Source organism: Eublepharis macularius, chromosome 2 (genome assembly GCF_028583425.1).
Source record: "Eublepharis macularius isolate TG4126 chromosome 2, MPM_Emac_v1.0, whole genome shotgun sequence".
Taxonomy (NCBI): domain Eukaryota; kingdom Metazoa; phylum Chordata; class Lepidosauria; order Squamata; family Eublepharidae; genus Eublepharis; species Eublepharis macularius.
The window spans coordinates 194782935-194799837 of record NC_072791.1 but is presented as its reverse complement, the minus strand read 5'-3'; the positions used below and the strand labels follow the sequence as shown (position 1 = coordinate 194799837).

Here is a 16903-nt window from a genome sequence, read left to right as displayed (position 1 = left end):
CCACAGGCACATCCACTTCAGTGGTAACAATTACTGGCATTATGCTAGGTATGGTCATATCAGCCACATTTACTTTGAAAACTGCTACCTATTTAAAGAAAAGTTCCAGGTAGGGTTGCCAAGTGGTTTGGCACAAAAAATGTCCTATCCTTTTAAAAGGGTGTAGAAATGATTTCTTGCTTCTTACATGTGAATTCTTGTTTTGTTCCCTGGAGAATTCGAAACATAGGATGCTGACAGCATTCAAGCACTGCTTAGAAGGGGGCAAGAAATCTGGGGGAGGCGCAGTAGCAAAGGCAGGCCAAGATGCTGCTTCCAGAATCCCCACATCATCAGATTTATTCAAGATACAGAGCTCTCTTCTGTGCTGGGTTTAGGGTTCCAGCTGGCATGGAGAAAAGCTTCAATTGTCCATCTCTACACATTAAGCACTATTAAACATTTTCTCTCCAGGACAGTAGGCAGCCATATTGATATGCTACAGAATGCACAAGTTGGGTCTGGGGTCCCTAACTTGTGTAACGGCCTGAGGTGACTTTCAGGATACCCTTCCATTCCTGCAGGCGTTCTAGATTCAGACTGCATCAGGCCAGTAGCTGCATTGGTCTGTTACAGAACAGCAGGATCTGCAGGGTATCGGCTTTTGAGAGTCAAAGCTTCCTTCTTCAGATACTTTGGAAAGTTTATACCCTAAAAATCTGGTTGATCTCTAAGGTGCCTTTAATGATTTTATGTAAATGCATGTATGTGTCTTTAAATGCTTGGTGTGGTATAGATGATGAGTGGGGGTGAGAAAAATATTGAGTCTAGTACTAGCAGGCAAGCTGAGTGCAGCCTGAGCTTATGTATGTTGTCTGAGAGAAATATAACTTGTGTGGTAGCCTGAACTGTGTGTTTGTGAAAGAACATTCAGTCAGGAAAAGCAGGCGAACTGTGCGCGTGCCTGAGAAAAGGTCTTACTTGTAATCGAGAAATTAATATCAAAAGCAGGCAAACTATGTGTGAAGCCTGAGAGAAGATCTGTGTGACTGGATTTAAGTAAAGTAACTTTAAGAATTGAGAACTACTCTTTTGAAACCACCAAGATTAAGAAGTAATATGAAAATGATACGCTTCTTATAAAAATAAACGTGTGTTTTGTTTTTTTTTAATCCCACAGTTATTCCTATATCCCATACCTTTCCTCTGGCCCACATAATACCACAAAAAAGCCTGACCCTTGGGCACCTTACTAAATGGGGAATTTAAATAAAGTATCTTGGAATATAATATTCCTGGTGGCTGCAATCTACCCAGAGGGTGTATGAGAAAGATTAAAGGCAAAATCTACCCAAGAGAAATAAGGGGTCGTAACAGTGCCTCTGGACTCAAATCCAGGATTCAGCTTGTACCCATGTCAGAGATGGAAAGGGTATGTCAGCCCCCTCTTCCTTCCATGTTTTCCCAAAGGGCCACAATACTTCAGAAGGGACAGGGTGAGATGGCTGAACTCCTTTCTCCAGGTGCGCTGTGGTCTCGATCCAAACCGGGCACTCCACATGCAGGAACTGCAGAGAACCCTCAACTCACGTCCAGCCCTAACCCGTGTACTTCCTAATGTGTGAATCGCCAAACCAGCGCACTCCCTGGAAGCTTCTCGAGTTCAATGCCCAGCAGCCCAAGAGCTTTCCTAACGGCTCAGTGCAGCTACTCCTTTCTCTTATTTGGATTTGAGTCTCTCTCTTTCCCCCGCGAATCTCCCAAAGCGTCTGCCCAAACTGTCCCCGAACTGGGCGGCAAGCGGCTTCTCCGCCTCCCCACCGCGCGCTCACACGTGCTTCTGAACCCCGCGGGCAGGTTAACTCCTGACGGCCCGCGGCGGAGGCTTTGTCGCTGCCCCTCGGTGGTCCCCAGCAGCTGCCCGTCGCTGGCTTCGCCAAAGCTTGCCGACGGGCGTCAGTCAGCCAACCTTGAGCGGGCCCATTGTCGGAACCGGAGCGCGCGACCCGCCATGGAGGAGTTCCGGCAGCCCCACCCGTTGCCCCTGCCCAGCCCTGGGAACCAGGTAAGCGCCTGGGTAGTCTCCTTGCCAAAGCAACCCTTTGTTTTATGTTTCCTCCATCGGCTCATTGAAAACTTTCTTTTTCGTTTGCAAATGCTGCGTGCGAAGCTGCAGGGCAGTGCGCTTTTTAACCGTCTGCCGCCGAGCTCTCTCCTCTATAAGAGGCCGGTCGGCTCCACGCCTGCAACTCTGCAAGGACAACGGGTGACTCTCGGCGGTTCTAGCGCTGCAATCTTACACGCCCTGAGAGCGTTTGGAATGGAAACGTGAAGAACGCTGGCGATGCAATCCTAAGCATTGTGACCGGTCTAAAGACTGGAGTAACTTTGTTAATTTAAACCCATTATCGCGAATCCTATCCTCTGCTGCCCACAGGAACAGTATCCTACCCTTCTTTAAGTAACAGCCCTTCAAATATTTAAAGAAAGCGATTATGTACCCCTGTGACATCTTGCAGTTGGGACGTTATGCCTCTCTTGAGACACCCCAAGATCGCATTAGCTTTTTTTGTCGCTGCATCACACTGGCTGCTCATATTTAATTTATGTTCCATCAGAACCCCAAGATCTTGTCCACACGCACCACTAACCAGAAGTGTATCCCCCATCCAGTATGTGTGTTCCTGGTTTTTGCTACCCAGATGTAGAACTTGGCACTTATCCTTGTTAAATTTCATCTTGTTCACATTCACCCACTTTTCCAATGTGTTCCAATCTTGTTGAATTCTATCCCTATTTACTGATTTTGTTTGCTGCTTCTCCCAATTCGATGTCATCTGCAAATTTAATGAATAGCCTCTCCACACCCTCATCCAGATCATTTATAAAAATATTGAAAAGTACCAGGCCCAGGACCGAGCCCTGTGGCACCCCACTGGGCACCTTCCTCCGTTCAGATGAAATGCATTGACATCTGCTCTTTGAGTGCGGTTCTCCAACCAGTTCCCTATCCACCTAACTATCCTAGAGTCCAGTCCACAGTCCTCTAGTTGACCCATCAGAACATCATGAGGAACCTTGTCAAAAGCTTTACTGAAATCCAGATAAACTACATCAACAGGTTGGTCTGGCAGGACTAGACTAGTTGACTTCCCCATATCACTATGTTGACTTCCATGCTGACTTCCCCATATCACCATGTTGTCCATCAGATGCTTGCAGACTGATGTGTTCAATATCTGTTGCAATATAAATTTGGGTTTATTTGGTATTGATTTCATTGGTATACCAGTTTTCTTTGGGATTCGCTAATGTTATTCAGTATATCCAGAAAAAAACAAATCAGCAATTATTCGGTATGTAGTTTGTATACCGGATACTGAACCGCACACTCCTAGTATACTTACGGTTGGCTGCAAGTTTTGGGGGACAACTGGGCACAAGATAGCCATGGTTCCCTCCAATAGCGTGCCCCCCTCAAATCCTTGCCACGTTTTCTCTTCCCTCCATTATGTCTGTACTGTCCCTCTGTAATAGCCACCACTACCCTACATGGCAGCTGCATAACAGGGAATGGAATACAACATTCTAGTTCTATTGGTGCTGGTGGCTGTAAGAGGAATACGAAAGATTCACTGTCATGATATGGGTGCCTTTGGGCTGATTGATGGGGTGTCTGGAGGAGACAGCAAAGCATGATTATCTTGCTCTCTGCTTCCTCCAGTGCTTCCAGGCACTTCCTTTGAGGAATGGGAGAGTGATCCCATGGGTCCGGATGCAGGAGAGAACCTTTACCAGGCCAAGGAGCTTGACAGGTGCCTGACCATGTAAATCCTTATGCCAACCTGAAAATGCTACAATTGTCTTCCCACCCATTTTCTCCACTTCTTCCTTCCTTTCTTTGCTTTCTTCTTCTAGATTGGATAACAGAGGCTGCAGCTGATATAAGAAGAGTCAGAAGGATTCAAAGTTACAGATATTTCTCTGTTATTTTATTCCTAAAGGAGATAAAGTTTAAAAAGCAATATTTTGAACAATGAAACAAGAAATTCTCTTAAAACCAGGATTGCAAACTTCTTTAGAACTAAAATATTGTGTATTTGTGTTTCTGCGTGTGTTCATGTCTGCTTCAGAATGGTGGGCAATAAGGTATATAATGCCCACTGCTGTTTTTAGAGTCATTGGAAAACTTTCCAAGGGTTTAAATGGGCTTTGAAGAAACTCTAGAATCATATGTAGATAAATTCAAGAATACCAAATCCAGACGTCCTATCTTTAACCTATTGTAATGTAATAGTTAAATAAAATATTTGAAATGGGGCTCAAGATTCAACCTGGGTACATGCGAGAACAGAGGCTGCTTCCACACACGTTGGATAATCCACTTTCAATACTCTTTAGTGAACGTTTGAAACTGATTTTCCATGTGTGGAACAAAAAATCCACTTCAAAAGGATTGTGAAAGTGCATTATTCAACGTGTGTGGAAATGGCCAATGATTCATCATGTGCCCACTTCTTCACATACATTGAAACAGATTTCCTCAAATATTACATGCAGGAATGGGGGGGTGGTCAGTTGTCAGGAAGAGATCATTAGAGGCAAGATTCACAAGGAACTGAGCAATAAATACAGATGAGATTGGAATAATACATTTGGTAGGACATGTAAATAGCAGCAACTTGGCATACAGATAATAAAGGAGTTAACAATATTTATTTATTTATTACATTTATATTCTGCTTTCCCTGAAAACCTCCCTGACCTTGTTAGCCCAGGTGAGCCTGATCCCATCAGATCTCAGAAGCTAAGCAGGGTCAGCTTTGGTTAATAATTGGATGGGAGACCTCCAACAAAGACCAGTGTTGCAGAGGCAGGCAATGGCAAGCCACCTCTGTTAGTCCTTTGCCATGAAAACCCCACCAGGGGTCACCATAAATCAACTCTGACTTGAGGGCACTCTCCACCACCACCTCCCTGAGAACCAGACTCTGAGCGGATCACAGAAAAAATATAAAACTGGCAGCGTAATAATTAAAAAACTTCAGTAAAACATGGCAGCATTCTTATTGCACAATCCCTCTATATACAAGAAACCCATGGCAAGTTGTTTGATATTCAGCAAACCAGGGGGAATCATCAGGTGAAGGAAGTGCAGGGCGCTTGAAACCTAAACAATTTTCTTGCCACTTGCAAGCCGCAAGAATAGTGTTGCTTCAAACGCTTCGCGGCTTTCTTCACCCGATGGGAGGGGGAGGACTCTTTTTCAAAGAATCACAGACCCTGAAATAAATTTATTTCACAGTCTGTGAGTCTTTGAAAAAGAATTCTTTTGAAATGAGTAATTATGGATTTAGACACCTCGTCAAAATCATTAATCACAGTCATCTAAGAACCATTAATCACAGCCATCTATGGGACTCCTTAACTGAACTTGCTCTTGGATACCACAAGGAAGGCGTGTACATGGACTTTGTTGCTCCACATTTGTATGATATTCTGACTGTTTGAAACGTGTACTATAAAGAGGTTTTCTACGCATTTGCACTTTATGGACATTTGTGCAATATGTTACAGATAACTTGAGGACCTTCTATTGGAGCAAATATTGGAGCACTGGCACTTTCCTGTTTGAATAGATGTTACTTCTGTATGAACGGTTTACTTATGTACATGGCACTTTAAGAGGCTTTCTCCTTGTTGGTACAAAGTATAAACTTTATAGTTGGATTTGAATATACATGCTAATATAGAAGTATGCACTTTATTGTTACACGTAAATATAAGACTTTGACTTAACTTTTTCATACTGTTATTTATTGTGAACATTATAAACAATACTTAGTAAGATTTTGCAGGGTAAACTTGTTGCTGCCAAAAAAACCCAGCAGTGACAAATGTGGAGCTATGTCACTTCTGTTAAAAAGTGGAGTAGCTCTGAGAATAGCCAGCGATTCCTTGAGCTACCTTGAGTGACTTCCAGGTTTTTTCTGGACGTGATGTAGCACTGCTGGCGTGTTGCAGGCCCACCAGTTGCTAAGCACTGCCTGGTGACCCTAACACATGTTTAACATAGCATGAAAATTACCCGTTACACATACGAAGAAAAATCAGGTGTACATTGTACATGGATTGTACAAGCATTCCCTGTAGGGTTGCCAAAATCACACCAAGGGCAGGGATCCCCCAGTTCCTGTTTCTCACTGCCACCACTGCAGCTGGCGGTAGAAAATTAATCTAAAAATGGGTGATGTTGGATTACAGAGTGATATCGCTTCTGGGAAAAACCCAGAAGGGAAGTCAGTCCTTTCTAAGAGTTGCTGGTTTCACCACACAGCTCCTCTCAATTCCTAGAGAGGCATGTCATCAGTTCTGGCATTTATGCAGAAGGGACGGCACACCGTCACCAACAGTGCACCCCCATGTGCTATCTCACTCAATCTCCTGCTGGTTGCCTTACCTGGTAACCGTAGTTTAGTTTAACTTGTGAACAGGGCTGCTTTTGACTGTGCAATAGTGCTGAATTCCTCCCTCCCTTCTCATCTAATGTTCTCCCACATTATTTCTGGTTTGTTTTTAAATTCTAGCTACTCAGATTTATACCCACCAGTGCCCTTTTTTGGGGTTATTCTTGAAGCTCAGATTGGCTCTCTTTCTGGAAAAAAAAACTTGTCATTTTTAGGATTTGTAAATTATGACAGTAGGAAACTTGGTTGTTGTTTTTTTCTGGTCTAACTCTTTTCTCTCCCAACATCCATTTTACTATATTGAAATAGGAGGAAACAGATGAAAGGACAACCTTGGTCTGTAAACTGAGGAATAAACAAAGAATGAGCAATCTTTCATCAGCCACTTTTAATGTTATCAACTCTATCATAGGATCTGGTATAATAGGTAAACATATCCCTTAAAGTTTATTACTTTCCCAGCTTTATTGGTAACATTAGTGATTCATACTAATTTTATTATAGTAGTATAGATCAGTGTTTATTGAGTAATACCAAGGCTTAAGTCTGTAATTACAAATTTTACTTTATTTATTTAAGATATTTAAAAGCCTGCCTTTCTCTCAAACAAATAGAACTGAAGTGGGCAACAAAATAAAACCACTTTAAAAAGCCCAGAAAATTGAAGTTGATCAGCATATAGTGAGATAATCACTGGAAACTTGCATTAATTTAGGTTTGCTTATAGGTGCCCTAGAAAGGAATGTTACACGAATGTCACATTATATGGCTCCTAAGTAATCTCAGCTAGTGAACAGAAATATAGGGTTGATAACTAGCCTGGAAAAAAATGGCCTGTTCCTTTTAATAGAGGCTCAGTATGTAGAAATGGGCAGCTGAAGCTTTTTATGGCATGGAGGCCATCTTGAAAATAACATGCCTCTATTAAATGGACAGGAGTTTTTTTTCCCCTCTAGGACTTGACAACTGTATGATCATTGTGTTATGTTGGTCTGGCCACAAGTAGATCCTTGTTCATCACTCTGCACTAGAGTCAAAGGAACCTAGAAAGAAAAAGGAGACCTGGAGAGTCACTGTGCAAAATTTGGGACTTCCCTTAGTTTATTTTGGTGGGTGGGTGTAGCTAGAAGCAGTTATGGATGGGAACAGGAGACAGACGGATATTTTTGATGTAGGAAATAGAGGTCTGGGATGGAGGTAGAAATAATTGTCTGTAAATTATGTGGTGTCTCATCGGTAGGAAAACTTTAATATGTCACTCTGAAAGTTAAAAATGATAGTGCAAGAATTAAACCTTTGAATAGTTCTTTGCTGGAAATGAATATGTTTCTTAATCTTTTTAATGTATGAGGTTTTTTTTACACCATCCTTCCTTCAAGGAGCTTAGGGCAGCACTCATGATTACCTCCCCTCTTTTATCTTTACAACAGCCCTGCAAGTAAAAAAAAATTACCTCATTTATATCCCACCTTTCTCCTCAATGAGAACCCAAAGCGGCTTACGTCATTCTCCTCTTCTCCATTTTATCATCACAACAACCTGTGAGGTAGGCTAAGCGGAGAGTGGGCGACTGACCCAAAATCACCCAGTCAGCTTCCATGGCAGAGTGGAGATTCAAACTTGGGTCTAACAAACTTGGGTCTAACAAACATTCTAACCACTACGCTACTTTGCCTGAGATTTAGGCTGAAAGAGAGTAACTGGCCCAAAGTTACCCACTGAGCTTTGCGGAAAGTGAGGATTTGAACCCAGGTATGCCCTGTCGCCAGCACTCTTACACAATGCTACCTGCCCACATCTTGCCATTTCCTAGCTTTTAATACTTCCTAAACCAGAATTTTCTCTTTTGCCTAGCCAGGTAACCTAACTTACTTCACAGGTAGGGAACTATATTTGTTTTTAAAGTCATCCCTCTACAACAGATCTGGAAGATATTGTTAGATCAGAGTTGGATATATTTTATGGAAAGAGAATATTTCATGACAAATGTTCCTTTTTGTGAAACATTCCAAGTAGTTAGGTGGGTAGCCGTGTTGGTCTGCAGTAGAACAGCAGGATTTGAGTCCAGTGGCATCTCATAGACCAACAGGATTTTCAGAGTGCAAGCTTTTGAGAGTCAGAGCTCCCTTCTTCAGACACAAATCGGAATGGAGATCCTTGAGCCTTTATATGCCAGCCATTCATTTCACTCTTCTTCTGGCCTTCCGTTATTCCTTAAACGATTCTTTTCTCTAACCCCCAGTCTAAGGAAAGAATAGCTTAAGTGTTGGAATAGGCGACTCAGCCTGCCTTTGGACACTGGGGGGCGCTGCATGTCTCTTTGAATGTAATATATAAGTCTAGCAATCTGCCACTCTCTTGTCTAAGGTGGGAACGCCTACTGACTCCTCCTCTCTTGCCTCTATGTCTCTTGGGAGATTGCACACCTTCCCTCATGCTCTTCCAAGAGAAAAGATGTAAAGCCACCATGCTCCTTATGGAGCCCTTCTCTTTGTCCACAAACCTGCACCTACAACCTCGCTGCCTAGTTTCAGGCCGTGGTATTAGACTAGAGAATGTAACTCTTTGGAATAGGATCTTTCCCTTGTTACTACCAGAAGATATTGCTATGGAGAAATCTGCTACAATAAACTGTAAGTTCTATCTTTCTATGAATTTTGTCTGAGGATTAATTAATGCACATTTGTAAGGGTTTAAACGCTTCTGACTATATTACTCTGCTATGTTACTCTGCTAAATTACTAAACTAAATATATAAAATACCATAATCTCTAACATTAAGGAATAAAGGAAGGCCAGAAAGCAGGCATTTAAGAGGGGAAAGAAAATTAGATGAGGAAAGTGAAGAGATCTGTCAGTCCAGGCACCACAGAGATGAGAAAAGATGATCTAAAATGGTGACATTTATTATATGTATTTTTTCATTTCATTTATACCCCACCTTTCTCCCCAGTGTAGTGTTATGAGATGTCCTCTTCAGTCTACTGTTTTTAGATGTGGAGAAGTCACACTTTCTGTGACTCACAATATTAAGTATCAGGGCTTTTGAAAAAGACCCTTCTCAACTAATTGTTTTGTCTTCACAGGCTTGCCTTATTCTTTGAGGGAAGCTGGCTTTCCCTTAGGAGTATTGCTGCTCTTGGGCGTTGCCTACATCACAGGTATCTTTTCAAAGCTTCTGCTGTCACAAGGTGAAAATGTATAAGATTTTCAAAAATCAGTAGCCATAGACAAAAGAACTAGGTTTAGGAATTCAGTAATGTCTTTATTGATATTAATCTTTTGAGATTTCTAGGAAATCCCAAACATTGTATTATTTTGCATATTGTTTCCCACTCAAGATGAGGGCACAATAATATAGCAAAGAATTAGCTTACATTTCAGTTGTTTATTACATTATGTGTACATTTTAATTTATGCAATTACATCTTAATTTTTAAAAAACTCTGTGGTGAATGCATGAGTCCTGAGTCATACTGTTGGCCTGTTAAGGGCAGTATTTCCTACTCTGACCAGCATTGGCTCTAGGGATCCCAGGTCCCCTGGTGGGGACGGGGGAATCCTTGCTCTCACATTCTGCCCCTGACACTACTTACTTTGCTAGCAGGTGTGTTTGTGTGTGGTGGGGGAGGGAATGGATGTCCCAGGCATGCTCCCACAGTTTGGGACCCAAATCAACCTGCTGTGAAGCATGCATACACTCCTGTGTGTGCACAATGATGTCACTTCCTGGAAGTGATGTCATCGCACAGACACAGGAGAGCACACGTGAGGAGTAGCAGATGCTGTGAGGGTGAGTACCAGGTCCCTTCCCTCCTACTGGGAGGGTAAGAGGAACTGGCAACGCTAAGTGGATCTCTAGGGTCTCAGACCAAGGTCTTTCGCATCACCTACGACCTGATGGTTTTTAAATTGGACATAGCAGTGATTGAACTTGGGACCTTCTGCATATATAAAATAGATGCTCTGCCACTGAGGCACAGACCCTCCCCAAACGAGTTATGGATCCTTGTCAAGCACCCAGCAATCATACAGCTCTTTCAAATGTAAGCAAACCCAGCAAGGCTACCACTACCCCTTGAAGCAACAGCCTGTCTCTTGGCAATCTTTTTTTCCTTCTTAGTTCATCCAAGGCTCTCTGCTTTTGCTTCTGCAATACTGAAGTTTTGCCTTTGCTACCAACCGACTGCTCTCAGCAAAGCAAGCTCCCTAGCAACAGCACGACTCCTCTAACTTCTTCTGTCACATGGGGACAGAGTGCTTCGGATGTGGTATGAAGCTCTGAGCTGGCGCAGTAACAAATGCAGCAGCAGCTTTCTGCTACAGGCCCACTGATTTCATCCATACATGCACGACTGAATTAAATAGTTCCAGGTGGATAGCCATGTTGGTCTGCAGTTGAAGAGCAAGATCTGGGTCCAATGGCACCTCAAAGACCAATTCGATTTTCAGGGTATAAGCTCTAGTCTGTCTTTAAGGTGCTGTTGGACTCAGATCACACTAAATTAAATGGTGCTGCATCCTATCTTTCAAAGAAAGGGGAACAACATATGGTCTGTGTGTGTTTGTGCATGCGTGCTGTGGAGCCCTAGGATTCATCACTTCAAGGATTTTGAACAAGAAAAAGCTGGGGTTTAACAGAGGCCATTTCCACACACGTTGAATAATGCACTTTCAATGCACTTTAGCAATCCTTTGGAAGTGGATTTTTTGTTCCACACATGGAAAAGCAGTTACAAATGTTCATGAAAGCGTATTGAAAGTGGATTATCCAGCATGTGTGGAAGCAGCCAGATACAGCCTTCAGTTTCAGCAGGCATCAAGTTGGATCCAACCAGCTTCTCCACCAGTGAAAGAGAGAGAAGGGGCCACTTTTGACCACCAAAAGAGTTGTGCTGGTGACCCTGGGACTCGCGTGGGGAAAAAACCTCTTGGGACAAGGGTTGCAGTGAGGGGCGGGATCGATGAGATGAAGTGGAAAAATTGAGTAGCATCCATCTCTTCCTCTCTCTAAAGACTTGAATGTCAACTTGTCTGTTTAGAAAATAAGATGTTCAAGTGTCCCTCTAAACCACCAATTTTGTTTCCCTCAGTAATTAACCAGGGGTCTCCAGAGACCCAGAAGCAAAATATGAAGGCCTTGGCCATCCCCTGCTATTGCTGTCTAGCAGATGGTAGTCGCATACTGCCTCCAAAGATACAGTTCCCCTTCGCCATCAGGGCTAATAGCTATTGATAGACCTCTCCTTCATTAATTTATCGAGTCCCTTTTAAAAGCCAGGTGAGCTAGTGGTCATCATTAGATCTTGTAGCTATGAATTCCATATATTTCTGATACATTTTGCAGAGAAATATTTTCTCCCCGATCTGCAGAGCAGGGTCACTGGGTGACCCTCAAATCCTAATATCACAGAAAAAGTTCTCTTTTGATCCTAAAACTGCTAAGATTAAAGAATTCTAATCTGTCGTTAGCCATCCTTTGTTTTTTGCTTTTTTGTAGAAGTAATATACTAGAATAGATATATTTTCATCTTCTAGATTCATACATTATTAGAGAAACATGCTTGTCATTCCCTGTGATAAGATTCATACCTTTCTGATAGCATTTCAGTAATTGCATAAAATGTTCCAATGATACAGGAAGTTCCCATGTCAGCACAATATCATACCGGAAACCAGAGCTTAAGGCGTAGGAACGTCTCATATCATCTGCCCTACTGATGTCATTCTGCGATCAAAATTATATCAGATCTGTGGGGGATGGCAATCTTACCCTCCAGAATTTATTACCATCAGCTATGCAGTTCCAAAGTGCTTCAAACTGTACATATCATACCAAGTGTCAGTTGAGGACACACCATAATTTCTGACAAGCTTCTTTGTGCTGCCCGTAATGACAGAGACGCCTTATGTACCATGTACGAATTTCATGTGCTTCAGGGATTTAGCATCATGTAAAGAATCCCACTGCAAACAGACCTTAAAAGACAGAATGAAACTTTTCAAATTTACATATGCATTTTAGAATCCTCTATGGAATGATAGATTCCAAGCACAAAAAACTGTAAAATATTGTCAGTCTTTGTGCCTGAGTGAGGACTGAACTGGGCAATCTCACATCTCAATGTAATGTTCTCCTACCAGTATTAATAACTGCGAGAGCCAGTGTAGTGCGGGGAAGTGGTTAGAATGTTGAACTAGGATCTTGGAGACCCAGGTTCAAATTCCTGCTCTGCCATGGAAGCGCACTGGGTGTCCTTGGGCCAGTCACACATTCCTAGTCTAATCTACTTCACAGGGTTGTTGTGAGGATAAATGGAGGATAGGAGAACGATGTAAGCCACTTTGGGTCCCCATTAGGGAGAAAGGTGGGATAGAAATTAAGTAAACATGACAACCCAGTTGCGCCAGAGTAATGCTGTTTGCATGGTATGTTGCAATCCTCATGAAGAAGCAATGGAAAGAACAGGTAACTAGATTAGGGTTACCCGTTTGGGGCCCAACTCAGCCTGGTGCAAAGTGCGGGCATGCTCCCAGGGCCACGCAATGACGTTACTCACGGGAGTGACGTCACGCCACCTTGGGAGCATGTCCTGGAGGCCTGTTCTCCCACCTTTCACCCCCACTGGGCAGATGAGTGGTGGCAGGGGGCGGAGGGTGGGAGCAGGGGATCCCTTGCCCCCAACGGGGGACAGACAACCCTAGACTAGATACAAATATATGAAATGTTAATTAACAACATATCAAAGCGGACTAATCCAGTCTGTAGGACAGCAGGGCTGAGAGAATGAATCTCAGATCCAGCAACATGTTGATCAAATAGAGCCACCTTCTTTCTGACCTATACAATAAGATATTCTAGAAAGAATTATGGCTTATCCACTGCTAATGGAAGATATTATTATGTGCTCCACACATCTCAAACGTAGTAAGAAGTTCTAGGCCATATCGCTCTGAACATTCTTTGATCTCAGGAGCTAAACAGGGTCGGACCTGGTTCATACTTGGATGGGAGATCTCTTTGGAATGCTGGGAGCTGTAGGCTGTATGTTTAAAAAAAATAACACCCTAACATGCCCAATCTGGTCAGATCTCCAGTAACCTACCTCAGAGAGTGATGGTTTGTGAGGATAAAATGGAGAATGATGTTGTAAGTAGCTTTGGGGCCCCCTTAGGGACAAAAGTGGGATATATAAATATTAACATACATACAAATTGTAAATTAAATGAGAAGTAATTGGCTGAATCAGAACAGTGAGAAGAAGAAAGTGGGGGAAAGGGATTGGGCAGTATGCAGGCCTTGGCATGTAACGGCAATCTATGGTCTGATGCAATGTGCAACTGACGGCTTGCACCTTTCTAATATATATTTTATTTAAAATCTACACACACAACACAGCAGAAGCATACACTCCCACGAACAAACAACATTGCACGCATCTTACATGCATCTTGCCAGATAGCTACCTGTATGGCCCATCTCTACAGATATTAGCTAACTCCTGCTCAACTCTCTGTTCCTTCACTGTTCTTTGCTTTTGCAGAACCTCTGTGGCCAGCAACAGTTTTCTCACCCACAGTCTGCTAAACATCCAACCCTCGCCGTTGCAAGTGAATAGCCTCATTTTAGGCAAAAGAATAGTGACAGAAACATTCACAGTAATCAGGCTGAAAACATATTTGGCGATGAGAAACTCATACAGTTCCAGTTAGCAGTAGAAAAGAGCAAGAATCCAGTAGCACCTATAAGATTAATAAAATTTGTGGTAGGGTCTGAGCTTTCATGAGTCACGTCTTCAGATAACAGTTCCTGTTAGTTTCTCATAGGTTTACTGTAGGGTAACATTCAAACAAAATATCAGTGTCAGGCCAGCCTGGACTGGTCACCAAGATATTGATGAATGGGTCTTCTCAGCATTTTTAAAAATGAAAGAGCTGTTGCATGGGCCTCTAATATCTGCCACATTATAGGAGGTGAACCCTTTTTCCTTGCCAGGGCCACTAACAGCCAACTTGGGCCCCCAGATAAATATTCCCTCTTGGCCTCCCTCACACGACTGCCTAGGCCACGACTCAGATTAATTGCATGATTTATTTCTGGTTCTATAGGCCTCCTTGACGAAGCTGGAATTTTGGCCCTTGTAGTGGCCCTGTCTAGATGACTCTGTGCAATGTTGCCAGTCAAAACTGATCCCTTCTCCATACTGCAAGGGAGAAAAGTACAGTATCCCAGGGCACATCTATTTAGGAGCACATCTAATCTTCTTTATAATACTTAAAGAATTGTACTAGAAAGAGATTTCTTTTAATTAAACTGTATAATCTCTGTCTCCATTACAGATTATTCTATTATCTTGCTGATTAAAGGAGGGAACCTGTCTGGTGCGAACAGCTATCAGTCACTAGTCAATAAAACGTATGGCTTTATGGGGTACCTTCTTCTTTCAGCTCTTCAGTTTTTATACCCTTTTATTGGTAAGATCTTGTTTCAGGAATTTTGCACACTATATAGAAAAGAGAGAACTGTATAGTCTCAGCCAGCTCAGTTTTGGAAACGTTAGCTTTTGTGAGAGAGTGAATAAGCTTGGGCTGTATATAGTTTTACAGTTCAGTTTTAGGAGTTCTATTGTTTTGCATCACGTCTAGACTCTCGGGAGCTATTTTCAAGCTTTGTTCATTATTTGTGTTGAAAGTGACAAAATTTGAAAGCATTTTAAAAAAATGTTTTGAGGCAACCACAGAATTCAATAGGATTGATCATCTCGTTGCTTTGAATACTTTTTCAGGTTTTCATAACTACTGTTAAAAAAAACCAGAAATATTAAAATGGATTCCATTTGTAAAAACTAGGTTGAAACTGACATCAAGGTTTGCGAAGAACTGCTGAATAAATTTGATAATAAACTTGATAAAATCAGCCTGATCCTCTGCATGTTTACTTGGAATTAAGTTCCGTAGAGTTCACTGTGGCTTGCTTTGAAGTAAGCGAGCCCAAAATAGCAACTTACAATAGTCAACACTACAAACATAGTTCAACTCGTATAATTTTGTAGATTAAATCAGTGTTTGGATCTTGTCTACTGTTTTTAAAAGGATTAATAATAAAGAACACTCTCTTTTTTAAAGCAATGATTAGCTACAACATTATAACAGGAGATACTCTGGCAAAAGTTTTTCAGAGAATTCCTGGAGGTAAGTTTGATTTTTTTTTTTGTCCTTTCTGCTGCCTATAAGGAATGATGGTGAAAAGTATTTCTGAACTGACTGTTTGAAGAGCTTTTAACTCTCAAGATAGGGGCTTGTTTTATGCTGGCCTTTGCCATTATTTCTGATTTGGTACCCAGGGCTTTTTTTCAGCAGGAACGTGGTGGAAGGGAGTTCCAGAACCTCTTGAAAATGGTCACATGACAGGGTGGCACCGCCCCCTGATCACCAGACAGAGAGGAGTTTAGATTGCCCTCCACGCTAAACTCCCCTCTGTCTGGAGATCGGGGGCGGGGCCACCAGCCATGTGACCATTTTCTCTGAGGGCAACCCGCTGAGTTCTACCACCTCTTTTCCCAGAAAAAAAAGCCTTGTTGGTACCTGATACCAAATCTGGCTTTGTACAGGATCTTGAGAATTTCAGCCTTCATTTCATGCAAGGATATCATCATCATCATCATCATCCACTTTATTTTGCCTTTATTTACTAGTGATTAGGATAGTATATATGGTAGTAATACTTCCTTAGCGGCTTGGACGCCACCTGTGGCTCTTTGACGTGCCACCTGTGGCTCTTCTGAGCACTATTTTCTAACAGCACTTGCCCAATTTCTAGGAAAATGGGCAAAATCAAGTGGTTGGGCTTGCAGTTGGTATGTGGGTCGCACTGTTAAACAACTGCTGCTGGAGGGACTGGAAGATGGAGAAGCTGTGAACCTCCCTGAGTGGCAGACTAGGTGCCGGGGACAGAAGTAAAAGGCCTGGGACGGAAGTAAAAGGTCCTCTCCAACAACCTCCCACCGTTCTTTGCAGCCTTGATACCCTCTTTCCAGCACCCAGGTGGCTGCCAGGGGGACAGTAATGTAGCTGTAGAGTGTAAAACTACCCCCATCACTACCACAGCAGCCACACAGAAAAAGAGCAAACCGGGAACAGTGGGGTGGTTTTCCTCTTTGTTCCCCATGGCCATCTTGGTCTCCTCTGGGCGCCCTGGCAGTTTCTCTCTTGCACTTGGCCTGCTATGCCTCATGCTGCATAGAGAACAGGAAGGCAGAAATGGAAGCGCTCATCCCAAATACAAAAGGCTTGGCTAAGTTCGGCAGTGAATTGGGAAGGAGCACCATACATGCTCAGAGTCACTCTGGTAATGTAAAAGGTTGTATGTTTAATACTAATATTTAATAATATTATGTTACTTAATTATATATATAATATATAGTATTAATAAAGTTAACAATATGCTTAATATTTTA

The 16903-nt window shown here is 42.4% G+C and overlaps 1 protein-coding gene across 1 annotated transcript in view; it reads left to right on the top strand.

The window, feature by feature from the left end:
* Positions 1–1990: 1990 nt before the first annotated feature.
* Positions 1991–16903, top strand: part of SLC38A11 (solute carrier family 38 member 11) — a 39413-nt gene continuing 24500 nt past the window's right edge. Inside the window, exons 1-5 of the mRNA XM_054970113.1 lie at positions 1991–2044; positions 6756–6873; positions 9533–9607; positions 14787–14921; positions 15573–15638. Of these exons, the coding sequence (XP_054826088.1) occupies positions 1991–2044; positions 6756–6873; positions 9533–9607; positions 14787–14921; positions 15573–15638 (448 nt within the window). The remainder of the gene's footprint in view (positions 2045–6755; positions 6874–9532; positions 9608–14786; positions 14922–15572; positions 15639–16903) is intronic.